At 36.6% G+C, this 26,473-nt stretch overlaps 1 protein-coding gene across 7 annotated transcripts in view; it reads right to left on the reverse strand.

Moving 5' to 3' along the window:
* Nucleotides 1-26,473, reverse strand: part of LOC145674318 (sister chromatid cohesion protein PDS5 homolog B-B-like) — a 271,993-nt gene that overhangs the window by 52,468 nt on the left and 193,052 nt on the right. For 6 of the 7 annotated variants that reach the window (XM_081744213.1, XM_081744214.1, XM_081744217.1 and 3 more), the window contains one exon: nt 3,194-3,456. In XM_081744213.1, the coding sequence (XP_081600339.1) occupies nt 3,194-3,456 (263 nt within the window). Of the gene's footprint in view, nt 1-3,193; nt 3,457-21,493; nt 21,938-26,473 lie in introns of those variants that run through there. The other variant, XM_081744218.1, reaches the window with a different exon arrangement.

Genomic DNA, 26,473 nt, shown 5'->3' on the forward strand with positions numbered 1-26,473 from the left:
ACTAATATTGGTCCTTTTTGATTATTTTTCATGCCGCCATTCCCTTCCCCTAGGGGTGCTAAGGGGGGAAAACTTGGGACTTAAATGGCATTGGAAGTGTCACTATTCATCTTAGCAACGCAGAAAACTACGGATTTGACACTAATATCGGCCATTTTCGATCTTTTTTTATATATCGCCCCTCCCCACTCCCTCTTATGTGTGCCAAGTCGGGTTAAGATTGCTCCAGACGTTGCAGTTATGCTGGAACATAGAGTATACTATATATATAGTATAAAAACGATTAGGGATACTGCTACTTACATATGAATTATTGTAATTAATTCGTCATTTTATTCTTCCTGTAAGTAATTTATAAATGGGTGGAATTTTCGTCCAAAAATATTAAGTGGGGGAATACTCCCACACCCAGCATCACACGACGATCACTGAGAATAACGCTATGATATTCTTTTGCAGGGCATATGAAGATTTGGTAAAGAAAGCATCCGTGCCCTTCTACACATTGGTCATCGAAGGCGCCATGGTTCTTATTCCCATGAATTCTTACATGAAACAAAGGGAGAACATTAAGTTTTGTTGTAGGTTACTGAAATCAGCAACAGAGACTTACGATCAGATTTTTTTTTTTCGCAAGAAGGTTCTAACTTGTGGTCATATCTTTGAATGGTACAGCCAGTTACGCATCATCTATCAGGCGAGCGGTCATGGATGATCTGACTGCAGTAAGTCACAAACATGTTCGACATTGCCCTGTAAACGACTAGTTCTTGCGCTAACAGTTCTGGTCATCTCGTTAGTCCGCATTCCTGATTTTGCGAGCGGTCCCGGATTCGACTCCCGGTGAGGACACTCGGTCGAAAAAGTGTAGCCGCCCTGGGTGAGGTTTTCTTCATTCACACCAGGCGAATGCCGAGATGGTAAATAACATAGGTCACAGGCCGCTTCCTTCTTCCCCCAATGCTTTCTTCCTTCCCTTTTCTCGGATATTGTGATCACCGAAGGACGTCATCCCTCATACATGATGGGCTAACATGGCCATACACGCTGAAAGCCCACAAATCTAATTTCTGACTTCCCTAACTTACAGCAACACTTAATACCCGCCCTTTGTTTCATTCAGAATCCATGACAATGGGAAACAGAGTGTTTTGAATTAGGAATGTTTAGAACACAGACCTCTCTGCCAAATTCTCAGATGTCCTAACAAAAGAATATCGTAGTACTAATCCCCATGACAAACGATTTTCTGTCATTAACAGTTACAGAGTAACAGCATCAGTCCTGGAATTTTGTTAAACCTTGTATCATAAATAAATAAATAAATAAATAATAACAAAAGTAGAAGGTTAACATTTTGTAGAAAAGTTCTCATGAAGATTTGATGATACGGATGCATAGCACAGATGCAGCTCGGTCCTACCTCCAAATTATCGCCGCCTTCGGAAGTTTGCAACAGTAGCTATGCACAGACATTGTTTTACATGTTTCACCGACTACAAAGCTACAAATCACGCAGTTTAGATATACACGTATTATCTTATGAGTAAATTATTATAGAATTGTATCGAAATTTGAAGAAAAAAATCACTGAAGCAACATTAATATCTGGTAATCAATTTAATAATTATGTCTATTATTACATAATGGGAGAGTATATCATCTAAATAAAATTAAAGTGCTAACACTTACAAAGTGATATTGTTTGTGATCACATTACGGGAAAACGACTAAACTGCTTGAAATGAATTTGTGAGTAAAGCCTCTATACCTCGAACTAGGGTTTTATCGTCACTATCACTAAAACATGTATCTGAATGGGGGAAGGGGTGGAGTTAAAAAATTATGCAAAAAATATATCTCACAAGGTTCTCAAGATAGGCAGATGAAACTCGGAGTATAAACCCCATATTACGAGCTACAATTTTATTCCGTTTTAATCAAATACGCATCCTAAGAAGGGGGGGGGGGGGATTTTAAATATACCTTTCAAATATTTTGCATAAACCTATTCTTCCGTGCGTGAAACGAGAATTTCAACTGGTTGGCAATAAGAATTATTTCACAAAGTAGTGTCTTCTCAGTACAAAGTAATTAAATAATTTCATTTTTTTAACTTTCCAATATTAAAAAAATAATAAAAAAAAAACTATAATGGGACTGATTAAAAAAAACCGGTAAGTACTTTCAATACAATCATTAATGAGTGAATCAAATATATATATATATATATATATATAGATAGATAGATAGATAGATAGACAGATAGCTAGATATAAATCTGCTTCAACTTTGAATAATAACGGAAGCAACAGTACTTTCCCAATTTTATGTAACAAAAATATTCGAACATATATTTTATTTAAAGTATTTCCGTGTTTCTTTCGTTTTGAAATCAATATGGTTTATGGGGCCGCGGTGGCTCAGTGGTAGAGCGTTCACCTCTGGTGCTTGAGGTCCCAGGTTCAATCCCAGCCTCCGCCAAGTGAACTTTCTGGTGGACAAACACCGTGTGCGTGGGTTTTCTCGGGATTCTCCCGTTTCCTCCCACTTTCTTCATTCCACCATTTCATTCATTTCTCATCTTCACCGTCTCCTTTAGCCTAACCGGCATAACCGTGGGACGTAAAACTTAAAGATTTCATTTCAATATGGTTTATGAACCTTCCATCGACAGCTGAGATTTTATACAAGTCCATATCTTAGTAGCTGAGTAAAGACATAGATAATGAACATATCAGAAAAAAGAAAAAAACAAATGGGGCGCTGAAAACGACAAAAAAAAAAAAAAAAAAAAAATGAAAAGAAAGAAAGAAAGAAAAAAAAGAATTTGAATAATAAATGCTAAATTAGATGTCCTTATAATAAGGGTTTAAATTTGACATTTTGATTAATTACTCACACGCAATTACTAATGACAAAAAAATAATAAAAGGAAGATCACAGGAAAAAAGGAAGTACATCTAACCAGGTGACAAGATAAAGTTAAGCATTCGGGAAAACTGCATGGTGGACCCGCGATTTTCCATCGTGCCTCAACTGATGATAAATGATAGATAAAATAAGGTATATGAATAAAAATAATTATTAAACCAAACCAAACCAATACAAGTAATAATAATAATAATAATAATAATAATAATAATAATGAGGTACTTTTGAATTAATTACAAGTACCATTGGACTTGCTTACGTGATTAATAGCATCATCTTCCCCGCTGACTGAGTCCTTGTGGCTCTTCATCCTTTCGATCGTAGTTTTGTAAAATCCGATGCAACAATTAACGTTTTCCATTAACAGAGGCTCCACAATAAACCACAAACATTGTTCCATTTGCTGCAACTGATCAACGTCGTCATGCACTGTATATGTTGGATCATGCGCTAAGACGGGAACAGCAAACACTAACATATATTCTGGCATTATCTTGGGCAGTTCATCTGCTATCTTGTCAGCTGGAACACACAGAATGATGTGATCAGATAAATTTTAAGTACTTGCGATCGTTAAATACAAATTTATTTCTCGAATTTTCGAAATCAGCACTTAGATGCATCCGAATTACGCGTTACATTAACAAATATTAATGCATGTTAATTCGCTGTTCAAGATCATGCATAATGCAAACACGGGAAACCACAACGAAGTCGAATACAGCTGCTTACTTTGACAAATGACAAAAACAAATACTTACAATAACAGGTAACCTAATTTTAATCAATCATATAAATCGCTCTACCAAATAACATTAGAAACAATCCAGTAAATTCGACTGAGACATTAGTCGTTCCTATTTATGTTACATTTTCTAACATAATGAGCCAGAAACAGGAACTGAAACCTTTCCGGGATCGTAATGCAAATATCTGTTTTCGGATATCAAGCAGGTGATGCATACATCGTCGAACTGTTTCGTGAATAGACACTTCTCGTCTTTGGGGCCAGATGAGAAGTCCAGACAGAGAAACCATATATGTAGTCTGAGTTAGACACAGAAGGCTATGATTAATTGGTGGATCGTCCATTCATTAACCGGAGACTGGCTTTGATTGGTCACAAGGTGCCGTTAATTTCTAATTAAGAAATCAAGTTGAATTAAGTTGATAGTCTGTGTCCCTGTTGAGACTGTTGTATTCTTCCGAATCAGTTCGTCCAATGTAAGCTTCACCACATTCACACGGAATACAATAAACATTATTGTTCTGAGACGTAATTTATTTTTCCCCAGTCGTAAAAGAGGTGGAGGTTCGTGAACTTTTATTTCACTACGTTTAAATACGATCCTGATCAATTTCTTCGACGTTTTGCCGGTGTACGGAAAGCAAACAATTCCTCTTTATTTTTCTTTTACTATGGGCTCATTGTAGCTTCTATTATAAGCTAGCAGCTCTTTTTAGGATCGTTTGTAAATCTTCCACACTTTAGTCATTCTGTGGTAAAGGCAATTGAGGAGAATAGGACGCAGCTTTGTATGTATGAGTCCAACTGAAAAGAGATACGTGTGCTAGGGATTTCTGACGGTACTTGTAATCTCCAATTCCTCCTTTTTTTTTCTACAAACTAGTTTTATTACCATCCATTTGCATTTACCATGAATACAAATGGTTGCTCACGATAAATATAGTCGACTTAGACTGTCTCTCTTGAACAACACATCTAAATGCTGTAATGTTCCGATACATTTCTGGCTACACTGGACCCTGCACTTGATAATAGTATGAGTTGAGCACGATTCGTGAAACGATAAAGGTAAGAGTGACAGCTTTCTGGGAGAAGTTCATTTATGGACTTTCCACTGCCCGTCAAAGCCACTCAGCAAGAGTGAAACGGTACAAAGAAAAAGAATTTAATCGTTAGCAAAGCTGGTTCGGGTATCATGATCCAATGATGTGGAAAATGTCCAACAGGCCCCTGCGGCAAGTCGTCGGCTGGAAGTTTTGAGATCACGGTCCCCGGCCAGCTCGAATCACAATACAGTGAGAGCCAATGGGAGGGAAATGACACAGAACAATCCATTAATGCAGAGAAGTTATAACATGTATCTAAAAGGTAGTTTCCAACATCATCCGGGAGAACCCACCATTAAAAGCGGACATCACCACACAGAGCACCACACCTATGACAGATTCACAAAAACTAGGAAACTATGAAACACACCTTGAAGGAGTAACTGGAAATAAACGTGTACTCTGACTGAGAGGTAGCTCTACCAATTAAGATCAACAGAGTGCCATCCAGTTTCTACCGTCAAACAGACCACAGGAGTCGTACCGATTGTACTACAGTCGAGGAAAAATTTTCCAAGGAATTTCTAGTGGTGGCGGGATGCTGAAATGGGAAAACGCTGTAACTTATCGAAGTGCTTTCGAACACCTAAGTCAACGCATATTACTTCCAGGAGAACGTTATGGACCCTCTGTAATATATATATCCCCATCTGAACGGTGACGAGACCACAAATGTATGGATCCATATAGAGAGCTCTCCAGGCACGCCGTTCGATCATTGCAGGTGTTCTACGCAAGGAAGGCAGAAGAGACGGGCACCCGAATTATTTCGCCTTCGTCCATCCCTGTTAAATCCCTGAATACCTACTGTGGGTTTGCACTCCTCAGACAGATGCTTGATCGACGTCTTTCCCGTATCTTGCAGGGTGTTCGGAGAGTTGCTAAAGTGGTACGAGAAGACATTTCCCTTCACATTCTACGTAGAAGATTCCTACAATGGAAATTACACTGCCGTCACATCGAGCATAATCAGTGGTAGAGAAACAGGATTTGCTAGCGAGGTAAATGATTCAAAGTCGACTGTTCTTATTGTAGACAATTTTCTGTAACATAACAGTGCCTACATGTTATCGGTGCGTTGGCACGTCCATACGTCGAATGAATGTAGAAATACGTTAGTCTCTTCACATTATATTCGTCCAAGTGTAGAGGAACACCAAGATCTTCCTGTGGCAGAGATTTGTTGAAGTATTTGTGCACCAGTGACGACGGTGAAGCGAGACTAATGGAGAATGGATGACTTCGCATTGTGCTTGTTTGCCAGTCCGATTAGAATTAGGAATTAGATTTCTGGGCTTTCGGCCTCTATGCTCATGTTAGTCCGTCAGGTATGAGGGATGATGTCTCTCGGCGATTACACTATACGAAGGAAAGGGAACGAAGAAAGGATTGCCGAAGGAAAGAGGCCTGAGACATGTATGTTAAGTACCATCCCGGCATTTCCCTGGTGTGAACGAAGAAAACCCAGGAAAACCTCACTCAGGATGGCTGGACTGAAAAAGCTTTACACTTTCTAGACCTAGTGTCCCCCACCGGGAATCGAACCCGGGACCGCTCGCAACATTTTGTCAGTCCAAGTATCGGACAATAGAGCCAGTATAACCAATTGTAGAAGTAGTTCACACATTTAAAATACCGAAAAAGGAGGATAAAAAAACTATCAGTGCATTGCCACTAGACACTTTAGCTTGTATTTCTTTCGTAAGATTTAGATCAATAGAGAAACAAGAATATTACTGCTGTTACACTTGATATGTGAAATAAGTTAAGCTATCTTTTCTGAGGTAAAAACAACAGAGTAATAATCTAGAGCAGCGTTTCTGAAACTGTGGTCCGCAAACCAGAAATGGTTCTCGAGGTCTACTCTTCTGGTATTCTTAGATTGAACATTTTAGTCCAAAAAATACAGAAAAAAATATATAATTCAAGTGCACTGAGAATCTCAAAGAGGTAGATTATACAAAATTCTAATAGCTTGTGTAAATGTATTATTATTATAAAATATTCTTTAATAGCCTCAAATTATTAAAAAAAATAAAGAAGTCTTTTGTTAATACTTATGTATACAAAATTAAGAGAATTTTAATTATTACTATTATAAAAATGTAAGTATACTGCTGTATGCTCAAAACTTTTAAAGAAAATAAATAAGTAAATAAACAACTAATGGAGATGGGGAAAGATCGGCCTTCTTCCACCTATGATAGTCATAAAAAGCAAGTGGTGTTCATTAAAGCTAGTATATCATATGAATATACAGGGTGTCCCAAAAGTAATGGTAAAAAAATGAAACCACAGATTCCTGGCACCCAAACGAGAAGAAAATTTATATGACATATAGTCCGGAAGTGGACAGGGGCGGAGCTAGACAGCTCCGAATGTGGAGAAAAGGAACTTCACACCTGCCAGCGGAATAATGATAGGAGCTAGGGAGGGGATTCATAAATACATAAAAGTCATATTGGATTGACATGTTAGACGCATGTTATATAACTGCGCCAGAGATTCTCCTTACATCATTTAGGAATTCACCGAATGTCTGTACGGCAGAGGTAAGGAAACAGTGCAGTACAGATGGAAACCACACAGAAAAAAGTTTCCATCCATCTATTATGTTTCAATGGCATAAGTGATGAAAAAGTTAAAGAATTGCTATACTCACGTGAATTTTGTGTTTCTGCCGTGAAGGTAACTTTAAAAATGATCCAAGAACAAAATTAAAACGAAAAACAAGTCCCATGACCTTGTTGTCAGAAACGTGTGTGCAAAAGGAATGTACAAAATAATCAAAACACATTACATAAACACTTTCTAAGTGACTATTTTGACGAAAAAGAAAAACATTTTTCTTTTAGTGTACTTCAAAATAATTTACGAACTAGTATAAAAACTGGCAATTTCGAAGAGTCATTATTCGATCATTCGTTCGTCATCTGAACGGTCAATGGTTACTCGAAGTGCATCGTTTGGATACTACAACCATCTCTGGAACTTCACGATGTCCCGTGCAGTGCTGACGAGTATAGGAGGACACTATGGACTGTGAGTATGCTTTGTGCTTGTTATTACATGACCTAACGCTGTGTAAAGAGAACGCATGATTTATGAACACACGAGAGAGTTCAAGGACTGCCTCCTTGATAATCGAACTCCTATCACTTTACTACACGGGTTTTCTATTGTGACTTTGTACACACCATTTGTATTATTCCTTTTCTGAGTTATCCAAGGTGATAAAAACTAACTAACTAACTAACTCTATGTCTATGGAACCCGGAGGTTCAATACCGCGTTCACAAAAGCTCTCCACTGACTTCTATCCTTAGCTAACTGCATCCAGTTTCTACTTTGTATTCCTATCTCTGCGAGATCTATCTTAATACTGTTCTCCCATCTGCACCTAGGTCTTCCTAATGGTCGTTTTCCGATGGGTCTACCAGTCAAGATTTTGAAACCGTTTCTACTTTCTTCCATTCTAGCTACATGACCTTCCCAACTAAGCCTCCTAGACTTGACGACCCTAACAATGTTGGGTAAACCGTATAAATTATGTAGTTCCTCGTTATGAAGTTTCCGCCATTTCCCATTCCCGTTCCTCTTGGGTCCGAATATTCTTCTCAGGATCCTGTTCTCAAATACTTTCAGTCTATGTTCTTCCCTCAGAGTAAGCGACCATGTTTCGCAACCATACAGAACAACAGGCATGATTACACTGTTTAACAAGAAATTGTTTATCTTAATGTTTTTACATTTACCGAATGATTTTGACGTGCTAATTACGAATCTGGTATTAGTTTTCCTCAAATGTCGATTGTTTGGAAGGAATTTTACAAAATCGTCTTTGTTCAAGAACGCAATTTTAGAAGAATTTCAGCCTTTACTTCGGTTGTCCATAGATGACAACATGGAACAAATTCTTGTGGATTAATTAGCAAGTTCCGTTTCGGAACATATGCATTCTATGATTACAAATCTTGAATACAGTATTTATTTTGAATGAAAATAACTGTATAGAAAAATATAATTTCTTATTTTTTCCTCCTTACTTTTACAAAAAACATTAACTTTTACTTAAGTAAAGTAAATAAATTTCTATATGACTCCACTTTGATAGCCAGTTGCATACAGTATTGAGTAACTATAGTGATAACTATATTAGTGGTATTTGATTTAATTTCACTAGGTGCTGTGTGGAAGATAAAATGTCTGTTCGCTGTTCGTGGTTCGTGGTCCTACCAATAAGTATCTTTCTGATACTTGAACTTACCTGGACAGGACGATGAAGGACCTCTCCAAGAAGAGATTACAAACTGTTTCCAAATCGCTCGTCGGTCTCCATAATGAGATGAGCATTAGGCGCCGAGAGGTTCGGGTGTCTCGTCTCGAAAACCTCACGGATGATCAGATGGTCATTCAGACCATAACGCACACAAATATCACTCATACAAACAACGAAAACACACTGGATTAAATGACACTATACTTATTTATTAGAACACTATTATATAAAAAAAATAGCGAAGAGGAATGAACACAACACTGAACACTGAATATGTATAATAATTTTCGTCACTGAAATCACACTTTGCCCTTTTAAGGCAATATAGCCCTTTATATATATATATATATATATATATATATATGAGATTATAATTCAGATTTCACGACAAATGCTTCTCTCACACCATTGACGCACTTGGGGGATTAGCACTGGGGAAAAGTTGTCTGGATCGTCCCACGATGAATCCAGTTGCGGTGTCAAACAATCCTGGAGCGTAAAGATGAATCTTCAGCAAATTAAAATAGAGAAGTAGAATGTTAATGTTGGAGGGCGCGTGTATAACTTTTTAAACGTACAAGGTCTGCGGACCTGGGGCTTCACTAGTTGGGGGCTAGCCGTAAGACAACGTCCTTCACCGGCTAATAGCTTGTGCCCCTTAACAAAAAGTCAGACTTAATTCCCGACGCAACGTGCGTGGTGGCTGCTTCTAAACCTGGAGTCGAACTCCCTGAGCACCAAAGCTCAAGGTACGGGCTGCAGTGGTCAATTAAAGAGGGTTGGCACTTCATTCCAAAAATCACTCAGTTAACTCACCTGTATGCACATACAAACAGAATACGGAAAATAATTTATGTTAATCTTAGTCAACTGCCCATAATGCACTAGACACGGCGATAACACTGGCGTGAGAAAGTACAGATAACGAGCTACGAAACAACGCAGTTGGTGCCACTTTGGTCACTGGAACATCTGGTCAGCCCGTATTTCTCTAAACTACTGCATCATTTTCATAAGCGATTAAAGAAAACACTTAATTCAGTTCCCAATAACTATAGAATATATACTGTGCATATAATAAGTCAGGGAGAAAAACTGAAATGGTTCGTCACTAACTGAAATGTTCTCAGCAAAAGCAACGTTTTAAATATATACATGAAAAAACGATGAAAGACTTCTTTGTCCAATTGTGTGGGGAAGAAGCAATTCCCACCAAAGAAAGAACTTATGTGCGTTGCAGAATAAAGTATAAATCGAAAATAATGATCACTGTCTTTACGAAATATACAGAATGTCCACAAAAAATCCTTCTATAACCTGGTTGCGGTTATAATAGAATATCCCAGTTTACCTTCATCCATTGCTCCAGTTCCACACAGTGACGAACTTCCAGTACCCAAACCACCAGAGATATTGTCATCGGAAGGAGAACCAGAGGAATCTTCCGATCTTGACATTAGTTTTTCGCATGAAACCAGGAAAAAGGAACCATATTTGCTTAATCAGCAAGAACTTCATGACTTGATAAGAGATATAGATGTTCCCAAATCAAAGGCAGAGCTTCTTGCTTCACGTTTAAATGAGTGGAATTTTCTCCTTCCAACATGTAAAATATCAAAATATATGATAAGGCATAAGATTTTTTTACAATTCTTCAAAATGGAAGGAAGTTTGTGTTATTGTCATGACGTTAGTGGTCTATTTGAAGCTATCGGTTTCCCACATCAACCAGAGGAGTGGCGTCTTTTCATAGACAGTTCATGTAGCAGTTTGAAGGCAGTTCTTCTGCACAATGGAAATGTGAATCTTTCTGTACCAGTTGCACTCAGTCCACATCAAGGAAGACTGCGAAAACGTGAAATTATTGTTGGAAAAGATTGAGTACCAAAAATATAATTGGGATATTTGTGGAGATTTTAAGATGATCGGTTTTCTTCTAGGTTTGCAGAGTGGTTATATTAAATATTCGTCTTTTCTTTGCCTTTGGGATAGCAGAGCTACTGACCGTCATTATGCACTCAAGGTGTGACCAGAAAGGATACATTAACTTCCTGGCACTCACAATGTCATACATGAACCTTTAGTTGAAAAAATCTTACTGCCACCACTCCACATTAAATTAGGATTTGTAAAACACTTTGTTAGAGCATTAGCTCCACATTCTGCAGCTCTTTCTTACATAAGACAAATGTTTCCACAGTTAACTGACGCGAAAATCACAGCGGCGTATTTACTGGCCCACGATACGTGTGATGCTTCAGTCTGAAAAACTTCAGAATAAAATGACTCGAGAAGAAATAAGTGCTTGGGAAGCTTTTAGGGAGGTAGTGGAAGGTTTTCTTGGTAAAAATAGGAGTGAAAATTATAGGGAGTCAATAGATTCTTTGATTCAGAGATGTGCGTCTACGTGTAAAAAACGATAGTTTACGTTTACGTGTCAACTATGCGTAGACAATGTAAACAACGTAGACTATGTACAATATGTCAACAACACGTCAGTTAATATGGCATCGTGGACAATAAAAGAGCTTTATTTTGTCGTTACCTTGCGAAATTGCGTACAAAATAAAATGGCTAGACCAGCGAATAGTAACTTTCGAATACTTAGTTTCGTCTTGATGAAGGAAAATGAAAAATATTATGCATTTTGTAAAATATGCAAGAAAAAATTGGCAAATACAGCAGATTCAAGACTGAAAGCCCACAGGTGAGAATTAGTTTTGTAAATTTCATTATAAAAGCAGTGCTCGAAGTGGAAAATCTAAGTAAGTGGTATGTGCAGAGCAGAGTAAACATACAGATTAGATAATTCCCTCTACTTTTTATATGTTAGTCGTTTCCCTAATCTTTCCCTGCACCGAAGCAAAACAACTAAATGAGGAAATATGAACAAACGAGCAACGAAATTGTTCCTTACATTTGATAGTGGTTGTTTACATAGTCTACACTGGAAAAGGTGTAATGTAGATTACGTATAGATTACAGTAGACAATCGCGTAGACTTAAAATTATAGTTTACGGCACATCACTGCTTTGATTGACCTATATCGCAATTTGGGTTGTAGAATGTTGTTGAAATTGCATTTTTTTTTTCATCTTGATATTTTACGTTCAAATTTAGCAGATGTAAGTGAAGAACATGGTGAACACTTTCATCAAGACAATGGACAAATGGAAAGAAGATACCAAGGGCGCTGGGACACCGCGATCATGGGAGATTACATTTGGACATCGATTTCTGATTATAAATCAGCTTCGCACAAGCGAAAAAGCAAGCGTGCTCATTTTTAAAATCTTCTGCATTATGTGCTTGTAGTGAAAGTGGATATATTTTCGATAAGTTTTTTTTTTATTTTTTTTTATTTTGTGCGCTGTGTTTATATTAGATAGTGATAAGTTAATTCTGCATAATTTCTTCAATGAAGCATATTGTAAGATAGCAATTAGCTCTAAATTTCTCAATAAAAATCAAAACCGGGCCAAAACTGCTGCTTATATAGACTAGCCATTAAATATTCACTTCTGCGTACGAAAAGTGTTAGAAAAGTAATATATTTTAGTTGAAAATAGAGGTTAGAAACTATTATATTACACGGAAATTAAAAATGACTTTCTTTTATTTTTCTTTGTCAAGTTCCAATTGATTTCATAACCAAATTTCTAATTTTCTCCCCAACATTTTGTGTCGTCTCGTGAATACCAATTTAAAACTTACAGAATCAATTTCTGATCAAAAAAATATCTGATGTAATTTGACTAACTGTACAAACAGTGTTACGAACTCCAGAAATAAAAAAAAAAAATACTTAAATTTGAGGAAAAATTAAGAATTTTCTCAAAATTTGTTGAGTAAATTTTATTTCGCATGTAATGTCGCAAATAAACTTACACAGTTTAAAAGCCTGTTCCTTTGCTTAAAAATCAAGGCATAACCGGTTGCGTTAGGGCAAATGGTTTCTTAGTTATTACGCTTTAACGAAAAATGGAGGAAAAATTCGACAAACTACCCGATTTCTAAGGGTTAAAGACAAATTTTAAGGCGATTTTTCACATTTCGGAAAAACTAATGTTATGCACGTTATTAGTACGACCCAACGATATTTTAAAAAGAAATGAAATCAGATAAACATAAAATTGGTCAAAATTTGTTACCCAGTGTTATCGTTTTATATATTTTAAGCTTCAAATTCTTCGACAGAATTCGCGACGACAAAAGATTTTGAACCGAATAGTAACACGAATTCCCTGCTTTTAGTCGACATTTAATTTCTTCGTGAATATGATTTTCGTCTGTTAATATTGATCCTAAATATTTGAAAGTATCCACTTTATCAAAATTATTACTTAATATTTTAACGCCTCCACAATTTGTCGTATTACGGTCCCGACGCACTTTCATGTATTTAGTTTTCTCTGAATTTATTTCTAAACCCATGTCCCTGCAAGCGTTTAATAAGATCTCTGCATTTCTTTCTACTGTTCTCCTATCATCCCCTATTAAATTTACATCATCAGCATATGCCATAACCTGGTGAATACCGTTCAACTCTAGGCCCTGGTTGCTATCTTTGATTTTCCTTATGGTGTATTCCAACACAAAGTTAAATAATAATGGCGACAACGCATCTCCTTGTTTCAGGCCATTTTCGACGTGAAAGCTCGTGGACAAAATTTTTCCTACCCGGACTTTGCTTTGGGATTCATTTAAACATATCTTAATTAATCTAATTAGCTTTCTCGGTATTCCAAGTTCTGTAAGAACGTTGTATAATTTCTCTCCCAACCGAGTCGTACGCCTTTCTAAAATCAATAGATAATTGATATACCGGGGTATTGTATTCCCACTTTTTTTTCGAGTATTTGGCGAATGGTAAATATATGGTCGATAGTTGATCGATTTCGTCTAAATCCGCATTGATAATCTCCAATAATTTCATCTGCGTATGGGGTCAATCTTGCTAATAGAATATTTGAAAGGATTTTATAGGATGTTGGCAGAAGAGAAATACCTCGATAATTATTACAGTCAGTTTTGTCGCCTTTCTTCTGAATTGGAACAATGATTGATTCTTTCCACTCTTGTGGCAATTCTTCCTTGTTCCAGATAAGGAGAATAAGTTTGTGTATCTTGTTCCACAATTTTTCGCCTCCAGCTAAAATTAATTAGCCGGAATTTCATCTACACCCGGAGATTTGTGTTTCTTTAATTTCTTTATAGCGGTTTCTACTTCTATTCGATTGGGTTCTGGAATATACGGTTCTGCGGTGTGTATCTCCTTTTCTCCACGCACATTAGTTTTTGGCTGCGTGTTCAGCAAATCGTCAAAGAAATATTTCCATCTATTTAAGAGGCTATCCGTATCAGTGAGAACTGTTCCGTCAGCTTTATTTAATATATAAACACGAGGCTGATAGCCTTTCTTAAATTCCTTGATTCCCTTATACATGTCCCGAATATTTTTATTTTTACTATTATCTTCAAGTTCCTTAATTTTAGTTTTCAGAAAATCGCGTTTCTTTGTCCTAAAAGTTTTGGAAGTTTCCCGCCTGATATCTGCGAAATTTTGTGTAGTTATTTCATTCGGATTTTGTAGCCAGAGTAATTGTGCCTGTTTTCTCTTCTCTGCTAGTGTTTTTCCATCTGTGCAATTATTCAATAAATGTACTTTTATATAGACGCTATTTTATTCCTTGAATAATACCCTATGTGGGTAATGCATTCTCTGTAATATTTTAACTTTTTAAATCATATAAAAACGTGACAATTAAGCATCTAAATGCATAATTTTACATGGCACGGTTGCACGCTCATGTACAATGGGAGTCAAAGTAAGGACCACTGGGCATGGTTGCATAATCTCAGGGAGGAATGGAAAGTATACACCAGGTAGAACCTTGCAGAGAGAGAGCAGAAATAAGAACAAGTGTAACTAGTCGTGTAATGTAATGAAACAACAGGCAGAATACACAACGACGTACTGTACTTGTAACGTAGTATCTTACACAGAGTAGCACTACAAACTACTAAGTCATACGTGCTAACAATAAACGTACCTAGAGAAGATGTCCAAAGTGCTGTCCTCCCACATCTATGCAACGTGCTAATCGTGAGTTTCGAATACATTCCATCACTTCCGATGTGCTGTGTAACTGTTCACATGTATCCCCAATGCGATTTTGTAAATCGGCAAATTCCTTTCCCTAAGTGTGAATATTCCTTACCGCACATTCGAAGCTGTCTAGCTCCGGCTCTGTCCACTCCCGGTCTATATGTTATATAAACCTTTTTCTAGTTTTGGTGCCAGGAATCCGTGGTTTCATTTTTTACCAATACTTTTGGGACACCTTGCATAATTTAAGAAATAAACGTTACAACTATGTAATATGCATATGAAACATATTCCAGCAAATAATAAAAAGGATCCTTCAAACATAGTATTGGTTGATGGACATTCTGCTAGTTTAGATCCGTTTATTATTATTATTATTATTATTATTTTCAAACTTGCAACAATTTTAGTATGAGGTGCATCATGAACCACTATACTCCTTGTTCCCGTTAAGACTAGTTAATAAACTTGTTCTTTACGTGACCTGCTACAATATTTTTAATATGCATCTTACAGAGACGTAACGTTTAACGCTTTAACTTGATATTCATATAAACCACTTGCTCTTATGGACAGTTTCACTTTATACGAGTATTATACGCAAAAAGATGTCAATCTTTACTCATATCCTTTTCTCTTGAAGTGAACAAGAGCAGGATGATCCGTTGAACATTCCGACGAACAAAACTGAAAACTTTGAGACGAGCTGATCTAGACTATATCGATATCCAAAATGGTATGACTAATACTGCAGAAGCCTACAAAGGTGAACCCAAAAACAAGTTTCTAAAAGCAATTTATATCCATAAAAATCAACTTCGCCATGACCTGATTCTCCGAAACCGAAAATGTTTATTATAAAACAAATACTTATATTATTTATTTTGAAGGATATTATATTAGAATTGTATCAGAAGCGTTATCAAACGTGATAGGCGGGGAGCAAACTTTAAAATTTTGAACAGAAATAGAGATGAGTGATGCCTTGATAAAATGAGCATTTTGGTGTAACTTCAACATACCCATCTTCCTTCTATCCAAAATGGCAGAATGGTATCTGCAGGTTAAGAGGTAACATCTTTAATCTTCCATTCAAATGAAAACATGAAAAAATACTGAGATGTTATTTAATAATTTTGAACATTGTTTGTTTTCAAAAATTAATATCATTCTGAGACAGATATAAAAAAAAAATTCTGTCACTAGGGACATCACCAGAAGTAGTACTGGGGAACTTAATATTCTTGCATAAGTTGGTAACTGAACAATATATAAAAAATAAAAGATCGCGATGAAGAAATATTTCCTGAAACTTTAAATATCACAGTGATAAACTTTCAATAATAATAATAATAATATCATGAAACGATAATTGCAAATGCGGCTTTCAGGAAGAAGAACGCCAGAATTATGTAATACAAACGCATCCGAAGTCACCTCACCGACCTTAATGTAGATAACGTGCCTTTTACCACTTGTTGCGACGCTCGTGAGAGAAGATGGCCTTACACTCTGTTGAAATTTGTTAGCCTTTTAGAATAAGGAATATGCATGGTGGCACGTTCGAATCCTCCTGTGAGGCCAAAGCTCGAATCCCACCACAATGTAATATAAGAAAGTAATGTGCAATCAAATCATTACTTTCGAACATGCAACGCAACTTCTAAAAGCATCTAATTTCTGATCTTTCTGAAATTGTACCTTTAACCGTTATCAGAATAAAAGCAAGTTTTCAAATGATTGTGCCAGAGATTTCAATCTGATTTACACTACTCGCCAAGTAAAACAATACGTTTATTGTGAAAATTATTAAGTGTAAATTTCTCCAGCTATCAATTTGGCTTCATAAGACACACAGTTTGAAAAGATGAAAAGAAAAGTGAATTTTGTGATACTGAATCGTTTGACATATGGAACTAACCTTAATATTCCTACGCAGACAATGCCATTTCAAAATCGATATTTCGGTTGCTTTAGTTGAGTAATTCTACAAGAATTCTATTAACTCTTCAGGAACAGTTTTAGAAACGCTTTAAAAATTTATGTCTTTATATACCATACTCATCACGAAAGACTTAAAATATAACAAACAATGTCAATTTATTTCTAGTGTGTTATTCAAACTAAGCATGTGAAGAGCTCACTGCAGGGTATGACTTAAGCTGGTGTCTAATTCTGTTCAATGTTGTTAAAATTATTCCAATGTTCGTTTTTCGAATACTTTTTCTCCTGATTCCCGGCGGGAGCTCATGTGGTTCGGATTCCACGTTAATTAGTAGGTCCACGTCTCATATAGCCTCGCTGCTGAAAGGGACGCTAAACTAAAATCAACTCAACTCAACTTTTTCTCCTGTTATTCGAATATCTGAATATTTATTTTAAATATTCGACTAATTATTCATTATTTAAACAAGTGAGTTTCGTTCCACAGTGTGAAACTGCTAGACTTCCACGTCAATTCAATACTCAAACTATGCGAATTCAATACTCAAACTATGCGAATTCAATACTCAAACTACGCGAATTCAATACTCAAACTACGCGAATTCAATACTCAAACTACGCGAATTCAATCCTCAAACTACGCGAATTCAATCCTCAAACTACGCGAATTCAATACTCAAGCAGTTACACTAGTCTAGTTATAAATTGTTAACTATGTGTTTTCGGTTAGAGAAATGAAAGTACGAAGTGGATGATTAATTTGTTTTATTATTATTATTGTATCAAACAACTTTAATAATGCGCAAATAACAGATTCACCTCCTTTAGGGCTTTGGACCCCATTTACCCCCAGTGGCTACACCTCTGACTAACAAAAGACTAATCAAAATAGGAAATGTCCACACGTGTTAAAGTTTACTATTTTATTATTTCCCACTTAGAGATACAGTTTTATGGAAATCGATTTGAATACGATATGTCTTCCTATCCTATCCTTTGGATTGTCTCTGTACGTTGTGTATGTTGTATCTTCTGATTCATTAAATGGTTGTTTAACAATAAATATTAAACATACACACTAAAGAGGTGAAAGTTTTCAACTTACCTTAATCTGGACAACACTCCAAATTTGATGACCAATAACTCGGGTAACAAAAGGTCTGCCCTACACACTGAGTTCGTCAAAGTCCATACGCCATAGGGTGGGTGTTGCAAAATCGTTTTCATAAACGTGGATCTACCTCTGTAGATAACAAGAGCAAGGAATAGCTGGTAATTGCTTTTTAAATGGATTCAGCGTGCGAGGAAAACAGGTACTCTGATTTTGTTACTCCCTTGCAACCTGCAGCTACAGATATAAGTCATGTTTCCACCAGCGGTTGTGTAGTTTATGCCTACCCTAGTTGTAGGCAATAGCCCGACACCGGAGTTTCCATTGGAGGAGGCTTTTATTGAAGCACATCTGATCTAGTATTAACCACTCATCCTTGTAATCTTTCCACAACCTTTGCACTGTGCGCGGACGAAAGAGGGAAACAGCTCGCTGCAATAACCCAAAGCCACAAACAAAAAAAGTTCATCGATGCAGCATCGAGGGACTTCACAGTTATGTTTGAATGTGGGATAGCACGGGTTCCAGCGTCACGCGTTTGCCGGGCCATGCACGCCACAATTGTACTAGCCGTACGGCTGGACGCTTTGTCTTGATTATTGAAGACTATTGACATCTCCGCACCATACAACGAAGGAATGGTCCGCCGATATAATGACTCCACATGCTGTCGATAGTATGCTGCGTTCATTTTCACATTATGCGCGTCTTAATGCAGTAGAAGTTTCCCTTTGTGGCAAAACCCGGTAACCACCATAAAGTTCAAGGGGAAAACTTTCGTGGCAAGTGCGAACCCAATTTGCCAAGTCATTGGCATCCTCTGGATGACACTACATGACTCGGTCCGCGTGAAAGTTCACGAATAGATCCAGGTTTCATCTAACGTTACCACATATCTCCACTTGTCACCCTTTAAATACCGTTCAAAAATCCGTTTGTAATGTACCTTGCGTTCACAGATGTATTTCGCTGTCAGTGCGTAAACATATGGCTAAACGTCACTTTCAAGTTGTAAATCCTGGGCAACTATCCAGTACAAAGTTGTTTTCGAGCTCCTGACTGTCCTAGGAATAACTCTGTGTCGGCGGATTCTCATGTGTGACAATTTGCTGCACTTGTCGAATCACATCCACTGTCCTTTGGAACAGGGTGTTGTTTTCTTGCCGCTGTGCGCCCACCTACCTGCTCTGGGGGTGCATGTTTGTTGCGTTTTATTACATTAGCAATCCCCTAATTGGAAATGATGGTACACTTCGACAAACACTGTTTTGCAATTTTACTGTAGCTGTATTCTATGTAGGAAAGTGCTGAGATGTATCTCTGCCAGAATGGGGCGACCTTTGGAGGCATTTTACATTCGGCGCACTTCACTATGTGCTAGCGTCTTCTTCACACACTGCCTTCTGAGTGCTCAGTTTTGCTTTCTCACCGTGTGATTACAGCGCCGCTAGCGGACGTTTCATTTCATTTCCATAAACTTGGACCTATATCAATATGTCGATAAAGGATGAAACCGGAAATCTTTAATCTTGTATTAATAGATAGTTAAGAAGGAGACAGAGTATATTCATCAGACTGAATCGATTGCAAAACACTACTTCTCGATATATCTTATAGTTTTTGCTTTACGAAAATCAGTATTAAAACCGGATGTACTAGTAAATTCAAGAACTTCTGGTTTCTACTGAATGTTGCGGGTTGTGATGAAGTAAATTTACTCTTAAGACTCCGTATCTGTTCAAAAAAAGTAAGTGTTTGTCGCTATTACCGCTTCTGTTCTACAAGAATGAAACTTGAAAGCGGATATGGCTAATTTGAACCACTTCTGGTTTGAATAGAGGGTTAGCAGACGACATGGCATCTACTCTTAGAAAGCTGAATCGATTACATAAAACTGCAACTCGATATCTCTTACAATTTTTGCTCTATGGTAATCAATATTGAAACTAAATTGTAAATTTCTACCACTTCTGGATTCGGTAATGTGTTATGAGATGTGACGATATGTGACGATATATATATATATATATATATATATATATATATATATATATATATATATAAATGTTGAAACCCGAAATGGTTAATTTGAACCGCTTTGGATTCTAATAGAGGGTTAACGGAGGGGACCGAACCTATTCTTGGGAAGCTAAATCGATTGCAAGAAACCACATCTCTACATATTTTACCATTTTCGCTCTACGGAAATCAGTATTGAAACTACAATTAATAGTAAATTTCAACCACTTCCGGTTTTGGTAGAATGTTGCAGGTTGTGATGGTGTTATATTGAGACTCTGAATCGATTGCAGAAAATTGCTTGTTGCAATCTATTAGAATTTTTGGTTTATGGCGATGTGTTAAAACCCAAAATAGCTAAGTTGAACCACTTCCAATTTGAATAGAGAGGATTAACGGAGGAGATGGAACCTATTCTTGGAATACTGAATCGATTGCAATAAACCACTTTTCAATACGTCTAACTGTTTTTGTTCTCATACTTGTCGATGGACAGAGGACGTAGCCGTTCTATAAGGCATCCGACACTTATGCATAGCATAGTTTGGAAGTCTAACAACTATCCGAAAAATTATTCGAATAATAAATATTATTTGAATTTCCAAATTATTCAAATATTCGAATTTTAACAGGAATACATCTGACTATGATTCCTCGATTAAAGTAACCGAAATAACGATGTTGAAATGACATTCTGCACATAGGAATACTAAGAAAGTTAGTTCCATATACATACAGAGTGGGCAATTTGTCTTGATACCACTTGTAACTTTTAAATGGATAAAAAATCGCTATTTTTATTTATTTATTTTTTTTACAGTACAAACATTAACAAAGGGACGTTGTTTGATATACACTACAATATCGCCAGATTAACAATTTTATCAAGCCAATAAAAAGTTGTATATTTTCCCAAAGGGCATTACGTCAAATTAATGAATATTTCAAGTCTACATATTAAACGAAAACTTATGATACCGCAACTGTTACTCAGTGTTACAAGCTAAGGACACTACAGTAACACAAATATTGAAGAAAGAAAAAAAAACTTTAGAGGATTCTAAAAAAGCAACAACGCGAGTGACACAGATGGAGCAAACCACAGCGAAGGTACATTAGTGTCAAATATCATGATTATGGTATGATGTATTTCATATAACTAGGAACAAATTTAAAGGTATTGAAAATTTTACCTTCCTTACAAACATTTATTTCGAAAAACTACTTACAAAAGTACTATATTTAATTCCACAGGTGGTTTACAATAGGCGGAAAGATCGTAATGCCACTTACAGCAATGTGATATCTCAAACAGAGCCACATGTATGATAAACATTAGTAAAATTTATATACTCCTTAAAATTATGTAATTCCGAACAACTTGGTGTAATTACAACTTCCGAAAAAAAAATATTATTATAATGATACAGAAGTATGGAAAGGAACATTAAAAATTGAAAACTTCCTACAAATACGACATGTTTATCTATTGATTTGCTATTGAGTTTAGCACCCCTTTCAATAGCGAGGCTATATAAGACGTCGATCTACAGCTTAACATGAGATCCAAACGAAGTGAGTTCCCGCAGGGAATCGAACACGGTCTCCCACGTCAACATTTTCATCAATATAGCAATCTTTAACCCCCTTTTTCATATCTCCGGATAGATCTAATGTAACAAATTGCTGTAAAAAAAAAAAAAAAAAAAAAGTCATTACATCTTTTAGAAATAATCCACGTAAATACATGTGACATTTATCTCAGAAATTTTCCGAAATAAAGCCCTTCAAAAAATTGTTAAATTTTCAATCCCTTGTAGCTTAGTTCCTATTCAGTCGAAAGACGTCAATATCGTGGTCGTAGAAACTCGATACCAACATACTTTGGGCCCACATTACACCGTCCATTTTAGTTGCATTACTACTGTTGTAGACGCCTCTAAAATTTGCGTTCTTAGTAAAGATAAATTAGTGTTTTTAGTTTGCAACACTGAATAACAATTGTAATATTGTAAGTTATCGTTTGGTATGTAGATTCGATATATGTAGTAATCTGACTTAATGCCATTTAATATATATATATATATATATATATATATATATATATATGTATATATATATATATATATATATATAGAGAGAGAGAGAGAGAGAAAGAGATAACGTTATGTTAGGTTAGCAACACTCGTAACGTGATGATGTTGCGGAGTATGTCAACCAGTATCTGCATCGTACAAAATTCCAGCGTTTTTATCTATTAATTTAACATTTACAATGGCATATCAAGGTATGTATACAATCATATATTACGTATACAGGGTGTTTCAGAACAACACCGACAACGTTTGGGAGGTGATTCCTGACATCTAGATAAGACAAATGGTATAGACCAGGCCTGTCCATGAATTGGCTCCCGGAGCCGAAGCATGAGCGAGCACGAGCGGAGACAAGAACAGGTGAGCACTAGCTTCGCCCCTTCCACTGCATCCGATAAGTGTTGCCAACCACACATGATGGCAAAAAACCTACGGCCAAGCCTGGTCAGAAATTCGCAGGATGTTGAAGCATTGAGCAGACGCAAGCGTGAAATGTGCAGGTGTGTTCTCCCCCTCCCCATTTCGAAAGCAGTGACGCGAAAACACTGCAGGAAATAAAATTGGTACGCTTTTTAGTCGAGGAAGACGCATGATAGAGGTTACAGTTAGCGTTGAAGTAACTAACAAATGAACAAGAAAGAAAGAAAGAAACTAATATTAAACATGTCAGCTTACAGACGTAAAAACGACTGCAAAAATCGGAAACGAATTGTTTCAGACCTCTTTAGCTTGCTTACACAATTCGTGACGTTGTATTACATTAGCACTCGGTCTGTAACTTGTCATTCGCTTCACGTTTGTTAAGTTGTAAACGCCTTTTGTTGCTAGATTGATAGCAGAACGACGGGAGGTTAATAATAATAATAATAATAATAATAATAATAATAATAATAATAATAATAATAATAATAATAATAATAATAATAATAATAATAATAATAATAATGGTATTATTATTATCATTATTATTAGTAGTAGTATTAGTATTAGTATTATTCGGACCAAAGAGGGATGAAAATGGAGATTGGAGGAAATTCGTAACGAGGAATTGCATAGTTTATACCGCTCACCTAACATTGTTAGGGTTATTAAGTGTAGAAGGCTCAGGTGGGCAGGCCATGTAGCCAGAATGGAAGAAATTAGAAACGGTTTCATAATTTTAACTGAAAACCCAATTGGAAGAAGGGGCCGCGGTGGCTCAGTGGTAGAGCGTTCACCTCTGGTGCTTGGGGTCCCGGGTTCGATCCCAGCCCCCGCCAAGTGAACTTTGTGGTGGACAAACACTGTGTGCGTGGGTTTTCTCGGGGTTCTCCCGTTTCCTCCCACTTTCTTCATTCCACCATTTCATTCATTATTCATCATCACCGTCTCCTTTAGCGTAACCGGCATAACCGTGGGACGTAAAACTCAAAGATTTCATTTCATTTTTTTTCAATTGGAAGAAGACCACTAGGAAGACCTAGGCGTAGATGGGAAGACAATATTAAGATGGATCTTGCAGAAATATGAGTACAGAGTAGAAACTGGATCCAGTTGGCTAAGGACAGAAGTTAGTGGAAATATTTTGTAAACGCGGCATTGAACCTTCGGGTTCCATAGGCCATAGAGTTAGTTAGTTAGTTATTATTATCTAAAAGAAGTTCAAATGTTGTTAAGAGAGAATTACACAAAAGAACTGAGTTCCGACCAAACACTAATTTATCGGAAGGAAATTCCAGTGCAGTCCAGCCCACTTTAACCGTTATCCGTGTAAGCCACGTTGTTGTAGCAGGGGCGTCGGTAGGATGTGCCGAGCGTCCGGCCTCTGCTACAGGTAACTCTTCGAAGTAGGGATTCGAGTAATTTTCTTTGAAATGACTGAAAAAGCAATTGTCCTCTGCTACTCTAGTTTATTGAAGTCTAAATTACTACAGTTCTCCCAGGTAATACGAATAAAGTAAATTAGGAAAGTTGTTCAACAGTTACATTTCTTATAAAGGTCCCAAAGCGGGCTGCGAACACATCTTGGATTAGAAGTGGCAATGGAGAGGACGAAACTTGTTCAGTTCAAAAGAGTTAGAATTAAAAAAGTGAACAATACAACCTGAGTAATGCTGGCAGCTGGTATTGATTCTGACGATTGACGGTGGAGGCGGCGGCGGCAACGGCGACGGCGGCCCCAACTAGTAGATTCCTTAGCTAATTACTAGAGACTGACCCAATATAAAAGGTGTAGTGCGTTTATATAGGGGGTTAGGGTTGCCAAGATGTGACGTAGGCCGCTTTGAGTGCACATCCTTGACTTATACAAGTTTTTGTAATTGTCCTAGTTCCTTCTTCTGCTTCGCAATTACTGAAGTTATCTTGAACTTTGAAGCTGTCATGCGATTTGGGTTGGATGCTAACGTGGATCCTTTTGATGGAAATTTACATGTTCCCTTTATGATAACTTATAGTTACATTAATTGATAGTTCAGTGGATAAGCAATCCAGCGCATGACAGACATGTGATTGGCAAATGTATCAGTAATGCCAAAATGATGAAACGCATGAAAAATAAGAATAAAGGAGGTTAAGGGCCTTGATGGGGACCAAGCAGAAAGTTATAATAAAAATAAAAAAAAAGAGAAGAAAGAAAAAAAAGAAAACAAAGGGGTAAGACCCAGGTGTCTACAACACCTCCCTCCTAAAAAAAGAGAGGGGGAGCGATCCATCACTCCAGTAATAGAAAAGCGAAAGAAGAAACTAGTCCATGATACAAAGCTGAAAGTAAGAGGGCACATACAGGTGATGCTGCCCCTATGATGTTAATACAAACACAAAATTATTTAAGTGATTAAGCGTGGTCACTATTACCAGGTTATTGTAATTTGGATTGGAGAGAAGTGGATCATTATAACCAAGTATTGTAGTATATATAACAAATTGTACAGAGTTAACGACTTTTCAGGGTCGGTCCACGTTTTTTAGTCTTAACAGAAGGCAACTCCTCTAGTTCATGTAAGCTAGTTTGACTATGTGTTAGTTCAGACATTTTTACCGACGCTACATCATAATTTGCTTTACTAGAACGAATTTTATTAATGATAGTCGGTTTAAAGCAAATTGTTTTCATACAGTTATCATCAGTACAAGTTTTCGAAATCCATTTAAGACATTGGCTTCTTTTACAACAATATAACAATACCAATAAGAGTATAATAATTGCACCAATATATGCATAAATTGATAATTGCGAAATGCGTTTGGAATGATATAGTTTCCACTCTTGTTCAGTTATTGCATTATCTATATCATCGATTTTATGCGAAGCTAATTTAAGGTCATCTAGATTGTTTATTACATGCTTTAATGGAATATTTAAAGAGATTTCGTCAATGGAGAATGTTTCACCATGTATTTCGCAACAGTCAAATGAAATATTTAATTTGGGAATAAGATTTTTGTTTGTCGCATTTACCTGATAAGTGCTATGAGATTGTATCAATGTTCGTAATCCATACCCCTTGCAATTTGGATTAAGAGTAATTTTACCTATACCTGTAATAACGAGGTCATAAGGTTCCTGATGGGAACAAAGTATTGTTAATTTCTCTGGTTGTGGCGCTACAAACAGCCATTGATTGTTCTTTAATTGAGTCCATAAGGTTTGTTCTAACACTGCAATGCGGCGATTACAATCCGATGGTATATCTCTTACATACTGTAATAATTTAATTTCACACTCATCATGAACGTGTGTTGATAAAATAGGAAATGTTTGTTTACATATGTACCATTCACTATTTAATTGTTTACAAGAGGTAAAACTACTCACATCTAATTTAGCATAATATTGTTTTGTTATATCAACAATTAGAAATTTTTTTTCTGGTTGAATAAAAAGAAATCGAGAAGTTGAATTTGTAATCTTAATCGGAAGAGGTAACTATTTATAAGTATCAAATTTTAAATGTTCTACAAGAGGTAAGCTTATTACATATCCTAGGACATTATTATATATAAATACATTCAATGTCATTACCTTTTCAAGTAAATAGCCATATGAAATTGTAGGAGCAAAGGGAAGCGTAAGACCTTGAGGAAGACTGGGTGCGGATGCCTGGAAATGGGCAAATACCTGTCCAGGACTAATAATATGAGGCTG

This window comes from Thermobia domestica, chromosome 17 (genome assembly GCF_964235325.1).
Source record: "Thermobia domestica chromosome 17, izTheDome1.hap1.1, whole genome shotgun sequence".
Taxonomy (NCBI): Eukaryota; Metazoa; Arthropoda; class Insecta; order Zygentoma; family Lepismatidae; genus Thermobia; species Thermobia domestica.